This window comes from Salvelinus alpinus, chromosome 28, assembly GCF_045679555.1.
Source record: "Salvelinus alpinus chromosome 28, SLU_Salpinus.1, whole genome shotgun sequence".
In the NCBI taxonomy this organism is placed as follows: Eukaryota; Metazoa; Chordata; class Actinopteri; order Salmoniformes; family Salmonidae; genus Salvelinus; species Salvelinus alpinus.
In genome coordinates, this window is record NC_092113.1 from 15933288 (window position 1) to 15946713 (window position 13426).

A 13426-nucleotide genomic window follows, 5' to 3' on the forward strand; every position below is an offset into this window, starting at 1 on the left:
TGACTGTTTCCTGCTCCTTTTTCTTCATTCTTTAGTTTGAAACTTGTGAATAAACACACACGTTGATAGCTGTAGCCTTCTACCTTGGTTTAACTTTTAACAGTTACATTTCCACACAGAGCGTCGTTTTAGTAGGCATGGAAAATTACAATGAGTTCAATCAACAGAACCATGTATTTGGATCTACTAAGCAACCAAATCATGACAACAGTATGTTGTTGACCATGCACGATGAAGGTGATGACAATTATTGCATTGACACAAGTTTAATTTGTCGCGTTCAGTTTCCAGCAGGTATAAACGGTACAGCGAAATGTTTACTTGCAAATTTCCTCAAAAGTGCCGTACAAATATCAATATAATTAAAGGCAAAAGTAATCAAGTATGAGTAAAACATTTGTCCTTCTGACAACTCACTGCCATATTGAATCGATGGATATTTACTCACACTAATTCAGAGTATGACAACGTTAATGAGATACATATATGCTTAATGTTACTTACACAGCTTATAACACTTGTATATTATCCAAACTATTCTAAAATTAATACGTGAGCATACAACATAAGCTAATCTATTCAGGTTTCTATAATATACCTACACCGTTGTGTACCTCTATAGGCCTACTTATAATTTAACTATAAAACTGCCTAATTGAAATAACCTACCAAGGCATTCAGCATAGCCCTCAAAAGTGGTTAATGTATATTAATGATATATACAGAATGATTTTGGTTTAGATTATGATAATTATTCATTTTCAACATTATCCAATATTATTTATGTTCTCATATTCACAGTTATTATAACTTTAGCCTACTATTCACGATCGCTCTCTCTCTCTCTCACACACACACACAGCGAGTCTCCTTTCTTGGCTGCGATCCCGGCCCATCTGCAGCCTGGCTCACGGATTACTGTTTGTTAATGTTTCAATCAGCTGTGCGCCGAGGAATGTGAGGCTATTTAACCTGAACTTCCCCAGGTGTGCGGCGGCGCCGCTCAGTCTGGGCCCGCCTGCCCTTTCCTGCCCTTGGCACGATGCTATCACATAAACACAATCCCACACTGACTCGGCTTTAAAACATTAGCGCCGCAGCTGTGCACACTGCACTGCAGGGGATTTAGAGCCGCGTTACATCTGGGAGAGGAAATAAATACAACTGTTGAATAGAGCCTACTATCTACCATAGATTTGTCCTGAGTCTCCTGAGCTATTTTAACTTGTGTTACTGAAATCCATGAATGAGGCATGAACATGAGAAACTAATGTGTTATTATAATGTATTGTGGTAAAAAGCTGAAACGGAAAAATAAACCGTATAAATGACTTGTCATCTCGTTTTACTGTATAATATCAATAGTAGGCATAGCCAATTACAACTGAACCTTGTTAGTTTATGTAATGCCAACCATGAGACTTTGGTAATGAATGTTCATTTTACACTTGGCATAACTGTTTACTCTTTGTAGGCTATAATATTACCCTGTTGGATATGAACATAACTAAGAAATAGAGCCAATTATCAATCTAAAATAAAAAGCAATGTGGCATTAAAACTAAATCATTATACATTTTTCAATACATCTGACATGCAGGTCCTCTCTTCAATAGTATTTTTTCTCTGTTCAATAGTAATTTTATCATACGACCGTATTATGAGTAGTCCTATTCAATAGTGTCTATTCCATTGTATTTAATTCTACTGTGCTGAAGTCTGATGAAGCAAGAAGACGCAAGGTCATATAGCGCTCTCTTGTGATGATACATGGATCGTACAGGCAGCCCCTTATCTTCTTTCCATAGCCAATCATTTGGTAATAAAGTGAGTGATACAATGTATCGAGTCTAGACTGGACACAGTGCAACATCGTAACCGTAAGCAGGGGCATGCGGCTACCCCAGAGCTCCAGACATGCCCTCTGTCCAGTTTGTGTGCACGAAGAGGGCCTCAAATATGGAATGCCCTGTCTAAATGTAGCCTGGTGTATCCAAGTCACATATACACATTTTAGACCTACTTTACCTCAGTTTGTGCACATTCAAAATAATACATTTAAAAAACTATATTGTTATAGCAAGCCTATCAAAGTATTGTATCAAAGATCTCTGGGTGAAAGCGCATCCCGGTTGGATAACCGTTTTACCAGTGATAGGGGCGCTGTTCTCTGTCCTGCTTGCAGTTTTCTGTTATTGAAAGAGGACAACAGCATGGGGGAAGCCGAGGTTGTTCCAGCCGACGAAAAACAGGCAGACTCGGGGATCAGTCACATCGAAGACTCGGTGGTATGGAGTCAAGAAGTCGAGGTGTGCCTGTTCCATGCAATGCTAGGTCACAAACCCGTAGGTAAGAATATAAAGTTAGCTAGCTAACCGTATGGTAGCTTGCTAACTCAACGTTAGCTAACGAGCCGTGTGTTGATCGTGTAGGCCTGAAAGCCCCAGGTTGTAGTGGAGACGTGACGCAGAAAACGAGACAAGAGCCCGCCACCCACAATCACAACAAACCCACCAACAAGTTAGCTAGCCAGCTTATTCACAGCTAGTTATCTACTCATAGCCAGACAATGACACATCTCAATGAACTCACACAATCAGTTACAATTTTAGCTTGCTAGCTAGCTAAACATCTGCATGTTCTCAAAGTGTGTTGGTCAAATGTATTCACTGAGATAGCGTTCGGTAGCAAGCCAATTGAACTTCCGGTCTGACATACACATCTGGAAATCATAACACAAACAGCTTCTCTTCCCAAAATCAAATGCTTTGCCTTTTTTTTTTTTTTTTTTTTTTTTTTAACCTGTCGTTAGCTTATTGTACTAGCTAAAGAAGAAGTAAACTAGCTATCTCTAGTTTTACTTTTGGCCAACATTGTTCATTGTTATGATCCATAACTAGATTTGAATGGTCTGACTATAGAATATTGAATCAGATTGTCAACCTACCACTTGGTCCGGAATTTCTTTCTGTAGGGGTAAATCGTCACTTTCACATGATCTGCATCCGGGATAAATTCAGCCAGAATATTGGGAGGCAAGTGTCATCAAAGGTGATCTGGGACCACCTGGGAACTATGTATGACATGTCAGCCTTGGTGAGTAAAGCATCATGATCGTTGTCTGGCATTTGTAATAGATTGTTATAGATTCACAGTCAGCCTTAATCTTTGTTTTTATGTAACACTGAACACTAATGATAAAGTCACACATTCTGTCCACTCCAGCATGAGTCTGAAATATTGCCGTTTCCCAACTCAGAGAAGAGCTTCAATCTTCCAGACGAGATTATTCAACAAGTAAAAGAAGGTAAAGACTCTTTTTTCAGAATCCACTATACTTACTCAAATGCTGAACTACTGGAAAGTCCATACTATCTCTCTTTCCGCCTCAAACAGGTAAACTGGTATCCGAGGACGACATGAAAGACGATTTCAAAGAAGAACGAGACCCCCCAGCCATGCATGAAGAAGGTTCTCTCTCATTCAGATACATTAGCTATGTTTCACCTCCTATGCCCCCCTCTTCCTCTCCTCTCCTCTTTCTCTCTGACGTGAGTCCGTGCATCTCTTCTCCTTTGGCACACAAAGCGACATCCCTCACCCTGGTCGTTTGTGTCTCGTTTTTAAAGGTCTGAGTCCCAGTATGGCTGCTGGCCAGGATTTTGAGAGGTATGGACAGAAGGACTCTTTCGATCTGTTCCAAAACTCCAGCTTGACCCCAGTACAGACCAGCTCATAACCAGAGGCTTCTTTAGAGTGACCACCCGCCTAGTGCACAAACAAATGTGCGTCTGTATTTTTCTCAGTTTCTCTTTTTCTCTCCTTTTAACTTTTTTTTGGTTTTGAAGACATTTTCAAGCATGGCATGTCGATTTTTGTTATAGTTCTATATTGTTTTGTTTTGATGGAATTTGATGACATAAGACAGAAGATATAATTGCATGTTTCAAATGGGTGGTGATGGGAAATGGAGGCTATGATTTAGTGCTCTTGAACCGGCCTTTTCTCTCTTCTATCATCATTCCTTTTCTTAAGACTATATGAATGTCACCTGTCTGTTGAACTCCACTCTGGTCCTCTATCCACCACTGTGCCCCTGGTCTATTGTACATGATATCCTTATTGGATGTACCCAGCAAACAGTACCGCCTGACACTAGAATAACAACTGGTTTAATTTGAGTCCACCATACCCTACCAAGTCACTGTAGTAGTTAGGGGCCGGGACGATACCAGTATCGCAATAGTATCATGGCAAGGAAACAAAACACAAAGCGGATGTAACTTCTTTAGGAAAACAGCACTAAGCTATAGCACACACTCTTTTACATACAGCAGGTTTTTAAAGGGCCAAAGAGTTTGTTTTTCTTCGTGTTTTCATTTTTGCCGTGGAAAAAATATAGTGATACTGGTATTGTCCCGGCCCTAGTAGTAGCAGTCACTTGATGCCTTCCTCACTGACCTGAGAGCAGATTTCGGAACTTGGACTGAGTGATGCAGAATCTTTTAAACTGTCAATCATTTGCAAAACCTCCCTCCCCTTACCTGAAAACTCCCCCTCATCTTCTCTTTCTCTCCTTGTCTCTCTCAGGCAGCAACTCCTCGGTGAAGATGACAGAGAGGATGGGCAGCAAAGACAAGGACAGAGAAAGAGACCGAGAGAAGGGTTCCGCTGAGGGCGGCCCGGGGAAGGAGGCAGCAGACAAGAGGAAGAGGAACCGTGCCACTGAGAAGGTGTTCAACTCCAGCAGCAACCCCTCCAGCCCCGGTGGAGCCAAGCGGAGAAGGACCTAGGCCAAGCCACCAGGAGGCGCCCTCCAGATATCATCCACTGCAGAGAGCAGGAGACACCAGGGAGAGGAGGAGAGACCTGGGACTGAAGAGACTCATCTGTGAAGCCTGGAGGGAAGAGGGGGGAGAGAATGACAGGAGAGTGACATTTTATGAGTAATAGATAATAGAGCTATTTGGACAATGCTGAATTTGTGGACAGGTATCCAGGATACCTCATGAATAACTTTTAAGCCCACAGAAGCTGCAATTTTAGTATGTTGTGTTTTCTCAGAACAACTAGAAGGATGTAGCATTCCCTGTTGCCACACAATCTCTGAAAACCACACCGCAAAAGCAGTGTGATGACTACAACACTGAATCGTATCGGTCATGATGATCAATATACTGTCACAGCATCTGGTATATTTGGACCATCCCATCCCACCAGTCCTCAGCTGTGCTGTGGATCAGAGGCCAGCATGACAGTTTACTAATATTGACACAATTCAAGCTGATGCATATCAATGCTTCTGCACTGACGTCAGAATAAGTGTAATGGTACTAGTGCTTGTGTTATGTGAAGTTCTCTTGTTTGGCTTTGGAGAAATGCTGGACTACTAAATCACATCAATACACTGTATGTGACTGGCTGGACGCTTGCATTAATTGATTGTCATTTTTTTTAGTTCTGAGCTGTTACAAGTGGTTATAAACAAATGTATAGAGCTACTCATGGTAGTGTACCTCGTCCACCTCTTCTAGTGACTGCCAACCAGATTGTCATTGTGCCTCCTTATATCTGTATAAACTGTAGTTGCCAGTGGTGCAAAATGTTGGTAATTTTCCTCTTCATTTTTCTACAGTCATTATTTAATGAAATTTTGTCCTTGGGGATTATTGAATCTGCATAATTGCTCAAAATTATTTTTTGTCTGTCTCAATGACTGACTTCTCAGAATCAAATAAAACAATGTGTAGCTGTAGTCTCCATCCATGTGAGATATGTTATTTTGTTTGTCTATTTATTTGACATGTTCCATTTTAAGGCATATGTCCCATTAAATATGAGTTTGTACTAAGTTTGTGAATGGTTCATTAATTCAACAGTGTACTCTAATGGAGTGTTATGATGTGTAGTATTTGTTCATTGATATCTCCCCAAAAGGATTTCCCTTAGTATGTCTTGTCTCTGAACTTCCTGGTGCTCACTCGGGATGCATTTACTAAGCAACATGACTGTTTTTATTAAACGAGTATCTGTCAGGGTGATAGGCCAGTGACTAAACACTTCTCTGTACCACACATTAATCTTTGATACCCCATCACATTGCAGCAGAATATTTAAGTAGGTTTGTTTGTTAGGACTCTAATTGTAGCGCGCCATACCATTGTAATGAATTCATACTAATTCAAAAAAGATTTTACATGGCTAATAAGGAGTTACTTTACTAACAGTTTTTGAGTTTCCAGTATGATATCTGGTATCACCCCCTCTCTTTTGTGTTAGTTGTTCTCCCTGTCACATTTGTAATGTTTAATGTGTTCAATATCCATTCTTTCCTCTACTGCAGTCCATCCCATGACATTCCAGGATGGGAAAGGAGAAAGTCCCATCAACATTGTGGTGATTGGTCATGTGGACTCAGGGAAGTCCACCACCACTGGACACCTCATCTACAAGTGTGGGGGCATTGACAAGAGGACCACTGAGAAGTTTGAGAAAGAGGCTGTAGAGGTGAGGCCAGTGTGGATTAGTAGCTCTGCATAATCAGTGCTTGACAGCTCTGCTAAACCACACAATGAAGAGGAAGACTGTCTTCATCTATGATTCACTGTTATTATAACAAGGGGTTATAGGGTATAACATGTCCATGACTCAATTATAAATAATTTCTCTCTAACCTGAACAGTTTCTCATTCTAACTTATCTTTACCCTATCTCTCTGAACTAGATGGGAAAGGGCTCCTTTAAGTATGTGTGGCGCTGGACAAGCTGAAGGCAGAGAGGGAGCAGGGCATCACCATTGACATCTAGCTGTGGAAAAGTGTACAAAACATTAGGAACACCATGACATACACTATATATACAAAAGTATGTGGACACCCCTTTAAATGAGTGGATTTGGCTATTTCAGCCACACCTGTTGCTGACAGGTGTATACAATCGAGCACACAGCTATACAATCTCCTTAGACAAACATTGTCAGTAGAATGACCTTTCAACGTGACACCGTCATAGGATGCCACCTTTCCAACAAATCAGTTCTTCAAATTTCTGCCCTGCTAGAGCTGCCCCGGTCAACTGTAAGTGCTGTTATTGTGAAGTGGAAATGTCTAGGAGCAACAACTGCTCAGCCACGAAGTGTTAGGCCACACAAGCTCACAGAATGGGACTGCCGAGTGATGTAGCTCGTAAAAATAGTCTGTCCTCAGATGCAACACTATACTACCGAGTTCCAAACTGCACCTGGAAACAACGTCAGTACAAGAACTGTTTGTCAGGAGCTTCATGAAATGGGTTTCCATGGCCGAGCAGCCGCACACAAGCCTAAGATCACCATGCACTACGCCAAGCATCGGCTGGAGTGGTTTAAAGCTTGCCGCCATTGGACTCTGGAGTAGTGGAAACATTCTCTGCAGTAATGAATCACGCTTCACCATCTGGCAGGTCGACGGACTAATCCGGGTTTGGCAGATGCCAGGAAAACGCTACCCGTCTGAATGTATAGTGCCAACTGTAAAGTTTGGTGGAGGAGGAATAATGGTCTAGGGCTGTTTTCAGCATTCGGCCTAGGCCCCTTAGTTCCATTGTAGGGAAATCTTAACGCTACAGCATACAATGATATTCTAGACAATTCTGTGCTTCCAACTTTGTGGCAACAGTTTGGGGAGGGCCCTTTCCTGTTTCAGCATGACAATTTTCCCGTGCACAAGCGAGGTCCATATAGAAAAATGTATTGTCCAGATTGGTATGGGAGAACTTGACTGGCCTGCACAGAACCCTGACCTCAACCCCATCGAACACCTTTGGGATGAATTGGAACGTCAACTGCGAGCCAGGCCTAATCTCCTAACATCAGTGCCCAACCTCACGAATGCTTTTGTGTCTGAATAGAAGCAAGTCCCCGCAGCAATGTTCCAACATCTAGTGGAAAGCCTTCCCAGAAGAGTGGAGGCTGTTATAGCAGCATAGGTTGGACCAACTCCATATTATTGCCCATGATTTTGGAATGAGATGTTCGACAAGCAGGCGTCCCAATACTTTTGGTCATGTATTATCGTCTGACCAGGTGAATCCAGGTGAAAGCTATTATCCCTTATTGATGTCACGTGTTGAATCCACATCAATCAGTGTAGATGAAGGGGAGGAGACAGGTTAAAGAAGGATTTTTAATCCTTGAGACAATTTAGACATGGAATGTGCCATTCAGGGGGTGAATGGGCAAGACAAAATATTTAAGTGCCTTTGAACGGGGTACGGTAGTAGGTGCCAGGCGCACCGGTTTGAGTGTGTCAAGAACTGCCACACTGCTGGGGTTTTCACATTCAAAGGTTTCTTGTGTGTATCAAGTGTGTATCAAGAATGGTCCACCACCCAAAGGACATCCAACCAACCAAAGTTGGAATCATTGGAGTCAACATGGGCCAGCATCCCTGTAGAATGCTTCCGACACCTTCTAGAGTCCATGCCCCGACCATTTGAGACTGTTCTGAGGGCAAAAGGGGGTGCAACTCAATATTAGGAAGGTGTCCCTAATGTTTTGTACACTCAGTGTATTACATTACTATCATTGACGCGCCAGGGCACAGAGACTTCATCAACAACATGATCACAGGAACATCCCAGGTAAGGAGGTTAAAACCCTCACCTTAATGTTACCATTCCTCATCCTCACCATTCTTCTAAACCCTGACTCATTGATCTGACTGAGCCTAAACAATCCCCATGCCTGCTGTGTTGTACAGGCGGACTGTGCCTTGCTGATCGTGGGAGAGTTGGAGGCGGGCATCTCCAAGAACGGTCAGACGAGGGAGCATATCCTCCTGTCCTTCCCTCTGGGGGTCAAGCAGCTCATTGTAGGGATCAACAGGATGGACTCCACAGAGCAGCTCTACAGTGAGAAGCGCTATGATGAGATAGAAAAGGAAGTCAGTGCCTACAACAAGAAGATTGGCTACAACTCCAAAGCTGTGATCTTTGTGCCAATCTCCGGTTGGCTTGGGGATAACATGCTGGAGCAATCCCCCTCTCAAAGCTATAGTTGGTAGACAGTGTGTAATTCCTCAATACTCCACAAGATGTCCTCATGTTCATGTAAAATGCATTTTCCTGTTCCTCAATCAACTGATATCCCAACTTCCAAACAAATTCAACACTCATAAATCCATGTTGTTACTCTGTGTTGTCACTCTGTCCTCATTTCTTGGTTCAAAAGCTGGAAGCTGGACAGGAAGGAGCACCATGGCAACGGGATGAGTCTCCTGGAAACTTTAGACACCATCATGCCTCCGACTTAGCCCGCAGACAAACCCCTCTGCCTGCCCCTGCAGGACGTCTACAAGATAGGAGGTAGGGTTGCTACTCTAACACTAAACAAAAGTAATAGGCTAGTCTCGCAGGGATGGGCAACTAGCGGGAAACATGCGGCCCATGGCCCCCCTTTTGTATGTCGCCGGAAATAAATATATATAAATATACACTGAGTTTACAACACCTTCTTAATATTGAGTTGCACCCCCCCTTCACTTTTTTTCCCCAAATGTTGTTACGTTGCAGCCTTATTCTAAGATAGATTAAATCGTTTTTCCCCCTCATCAATCTACACACAAAACCTCATAATAACAAAGCAAAAACAGGTTTTTAGACATTTGAGCAAATGTATTAAAAATACAAAACTGAGATATGACATTTACATAAGTATTCAGACCCTTTACTCAGTACTTTGTTGAAGCACCTTTGGCAGCGATTACAGCCTCGAGTCTTCTTGGATATGACGATACAATCTTGGCACACCTGTATTTGGGGAGCTTTTCCCATTCTTCTCTGCAGATCCTCTCAAGCTCTGTCAGGTTGGATGGGGAACGTCGCTGCACAGTTATTTTCAGGTCTCTCCAGAGATGTTATATCGGGTCCAAGTCCATCCCACTCAAGGACATTCAGAGACTTGTGCTGAAGCCACTCATGCGTTGTCTTGGCTGTGTGCTTAGGGTTGTTGTCCTGTTGGAATGTGAACCGTCGTCCCAGTCTGAGGTCCTGAGCGCTCTGGAGCAGGTTTTCATCAAGAATCTCTCTGTACTTTGCTCCGTTCATCTTTGCCTCAATCCCGACTAGTCTCCCAGTCCCTGCTGCTGAAAAACATCCCCACAGCATGATGCTGCCACCAGATGTCACGCTTGGCATTCAGGCCAAAGAGTTCAATCTTTGTTTCATCAGATCAGAGAATCTTGTTTCATGGTCTGAGGGGCCTTTTGGCAAACTCCAAGCGGGCTGTCGTGCCATTTACTGAGGAGTGGCTTCCGTCTGGCCACTCTACCATCAATACCTGATTGGTGGAGTGCTACAGAGATGGTTGTTCTTCTAGAAGGTTCTCCCATCTCCCCAGAGGAACTCTGGAGCTCTGTCAGAGTGACCATCGGGTTCTTGGTCACCTCCCTGACCAAGGCCCTTCTCCCTCAATTGCTCAGTTTGGCCGGGTGGCCAGCTCTAGGAAGAGTCTTGGTGGTTCCAAAACTTCTTCCATTTAAGAATGATGAAGGCTACTGTGTTTTTGGGGACCTTCAATGCTTCAGACATTTTTTGGTACCTTCAAATCATGTCCAATCAATTGAATTTACCACATGTGGACTCCAATCAAGTTGTAGAAACATCTCAAGGATGATCAATGGAAACAGGATGCACCTGAACTAAATGTATAGTCTCATAGCAAAGGGTCTGAATACTTTTGTAAATATATAAATTATTTTTTATACATTTTTATTTATAATAAATTTGCAAAAAATTGCTTTGTCATTATGGGGTATTGTGTGTAGATTGATGAGGGAAAACATGTATTTTATCAATTGTAGAATAAGGCTGTAAAATAACAAAATGTGGAGAAAGTCAAGGGTTCTGAATACTTTCCGAATGCACTGTATCTGTGAAGGTCATCCGCAGTGGCCGCTTGGTTCACAGCTCAGGTCAAGGTCAAAGGCCATCCCTCTGGACATCTCAGACACATACAGTACTAAAGCCTGATATAAATAAATAATTGACCTATTTACATGAATTCATTTGTTCTCTCTGTCCCTGTCTCTCTCAGGTGATTATCCTGAGCCACCCAGGACAAATCAGTGCAGGCTTTTCCCCAGTCATTGACTGCCACACGATTGCCTGTAAGTTCGCTGAGCTCAAAGAGAACATAAACCACTGCTCTGTGAAAAAGCTGGAAGACATTACCAAGGCCCTGATGGCTGGGGATGCTGCCATTGTATAGATGGTTCCTGGGAGCCCATGTGCATGGAGAGATTCTCCAAATACCCATCCCTGGGTTAGTATACGTACACATGTTAACACATGTTAACAATAACTGTTAAACTAACTAACATCCACTGTCCTCAGCCATCTACAGCATAGCAGCCATATACCCATAGCAAGAGAATGGATTCTATTTCTCTTCCAGACTTGCCTGGCTAGCTGCCCTCTAATTCGTTCATGTCCCTCAGCAGCCCATGTGTGGTCAATTCATTGGTTATAATCAAATCTTAGGGACTGACATCCTTGTAAGAATCCACCTTTTGTTTGGGGAGCTGGCATGCTGTCTTCCACATCTTGTTCTAGTTCCAAAAGGGAGGCTGTTTGGGTTACACACAAACAGACAAGTCACCAAGGTGAAGCCCCCTTGGACATCTGGTTAATCTCAAACACTCTCTCTCTCTGATGATTGTGAGGTTGGAACATGGATTCATTAAGCAGCCATAACGCAGTCCAGGGAGCGGTTTGGTGGATTTCTCTGGAGTTGATTGGAAATATTTGCTGTGGTTCTGTCTGCAAACAATGGAAGAAATAATTGCATGTGTTTTTGAAGGCCTTGTCCACCCATGTGTGTTAGACCTAGAATGGTGGAGTGAGGGAGTATTGTTTTGTTAAAAAGAAAAATGCTGGGGCCTCCCGGGTGATGCAGTGGTCTAAGGCACTGCATCGCAGTGCTAGCTGTGCCACCAGAAACTCTGGGTTCGAGCCCAGGCTCTGTCGCAGCCGGCCGCGACCGGGAGGTCCATGGGGCGACGCACAGCGTCATGGGGTGATGCCTAGCGTCGTCCGGGTTAGGGAGGGTTTGGCCGGTAGGGATATCCTTGTCTCATCGCGCACTAGCGACTCCTGTGGCGGGCCGGGCGCAGTGCACGCTGACCAGGTTGCTAGGTGTACGGTGTTTCCTCCGACACATTGCTGCGGCTGGCTTCCGGGTTGGATGCGCGCTGTGTTAAGAAGCAGTGCGGCTTGTGTTTTCGGAGGTGTTCTCATGACCTGTACTTACATCCTCTGTGTTTGTTTTGAGGCCAGTGAAATGTTTGGGACAACATTTAGCTTTTGCAGGGGGGTGTTGAAAAGGGGCTTAATACAGTTGTATTCCAGAAACTAGGGTGTACTCGGGTGAAGCCCATGGGAAATAAAGAAATATAGTTTAAGTGAATTGGGGAGAGGAGGAAAAATGAACAAAAAGTGCTTTAAACTGCTGTTACATGTGCTGACATGATTAAAAGTCTAGTAAACAGTACCCTTCACGTTGTAGTTTATATGATAAGCTCATAGAAAGGGTAACACGCACCCACAGTGAAACATAAATTACTCAATATTGTTGTTTAACATCTCAATAATGATAACTTTCACAATGATTCGATTGGCTCCTCATCCTTAGTATTTAATATTGTTCAGTATTCTGCTCTTGTCTTGCATGATCTCTCTGATACTAAGTAGGCCTGCTACCCAGGTACCACTCACAAACTGATTCTGTTAAAATGTAACATGTTTCAAGTTAAACTGTAGTTTGTTTGTATCCTGTTTAGCGAATGTTTACTGTGAGTATTAATGGAGTTTAGACCATGAAACTGTGTGTATGCTAATTTAGAAAGGTTGACCTAATCAGATAAGAGGAAATTGCTTTGGATCAGAGAGAAGGGTCAGGCCCAGGATGAAGATGGACGGGGTGTGATTCTGACATCTAGCTAAACAAGAGAGGACCATGGACATTCCACAGGGGAAAGGAGGGGAAATCATTGGGGTCATAAAATGTACAGCTGGGGAGGTGACGCCTATAAGACGTGTTGTGAGCTTTCTAAATGTATGCACTCAGCTGATGGCATTCTTAGTAATAAACACTTGACACTTATCTTGAGCTTTTGGTCTCAATTCCTTATTGCATAGAGGTTGCAATAGCATTTTTCTTTTTATTTATTTATTGATTGATTGATTTTATTTTTTTACCCCCTTTTTCTCCCCAATTTCATGGTATCCAATTGTTAGCAGTTACTGTCTTGTCTCATCGCTACAACTCCCGTACGGGCTCGGGAGAGACGAAGGTCGAGAGCCATACAACTATATAGACATGCCCGGTCTACCTTTATGGGCAAAGAAGCAACCCCCCACTAAACATTATCACACTGTGATTAGTAAAGGT

At 43.0% G+C, this 13426-nt stretch overlaps 1 protein-coding gene and 1 pseudogene across 2 annotated transcripts; both read left to right on the plus strand.

Moving 5' to 3' along the window:
• Positions 1-2154: 2154 nt before the first annotated feature.
• Positions 2155-5851, plus strand: LOC139557284 (MRG/MORF4L-binding protein-like). Of its 2 annotated transcripts, XM_071371881.1 has the most exons (6): positions 2155-2349; positions 2975-3096; positions 3226-3307; positions 3397-3471; positions 3630-3785; positions 4591-5851. In XM_071371881.1, the coding sequence occupies exons 1-5, from the start codon at positions 2214-2216 to the stop codon at positions 3737-3739; spliced, it is 525 nt and encodes a 174-aa protein (XP_071227982.1). In that variant the 5' UTR covers positions 2155-2213; the 3' UTR covers positions 3740-3785; positions 4591-5851. The 2 variants fall into 2 exon arrangements, with proteins under 2 accessions (XP_071227982.1, XP_071227981.1); XM_071371880.1 differs by lacking the exon at positions 3630-3785 and having other exon boundaries at positions 2164-2349.
• A 114-nt stretch (positions 5852-5965) lies between these two features.
• Positions 5966-13144, plus strand: LOC139557285 (elongation factor 1-alpha 2-like; annotated as a pseudogene).
• Positions 13145-13426: the final 282 nt, after the last annotated feature.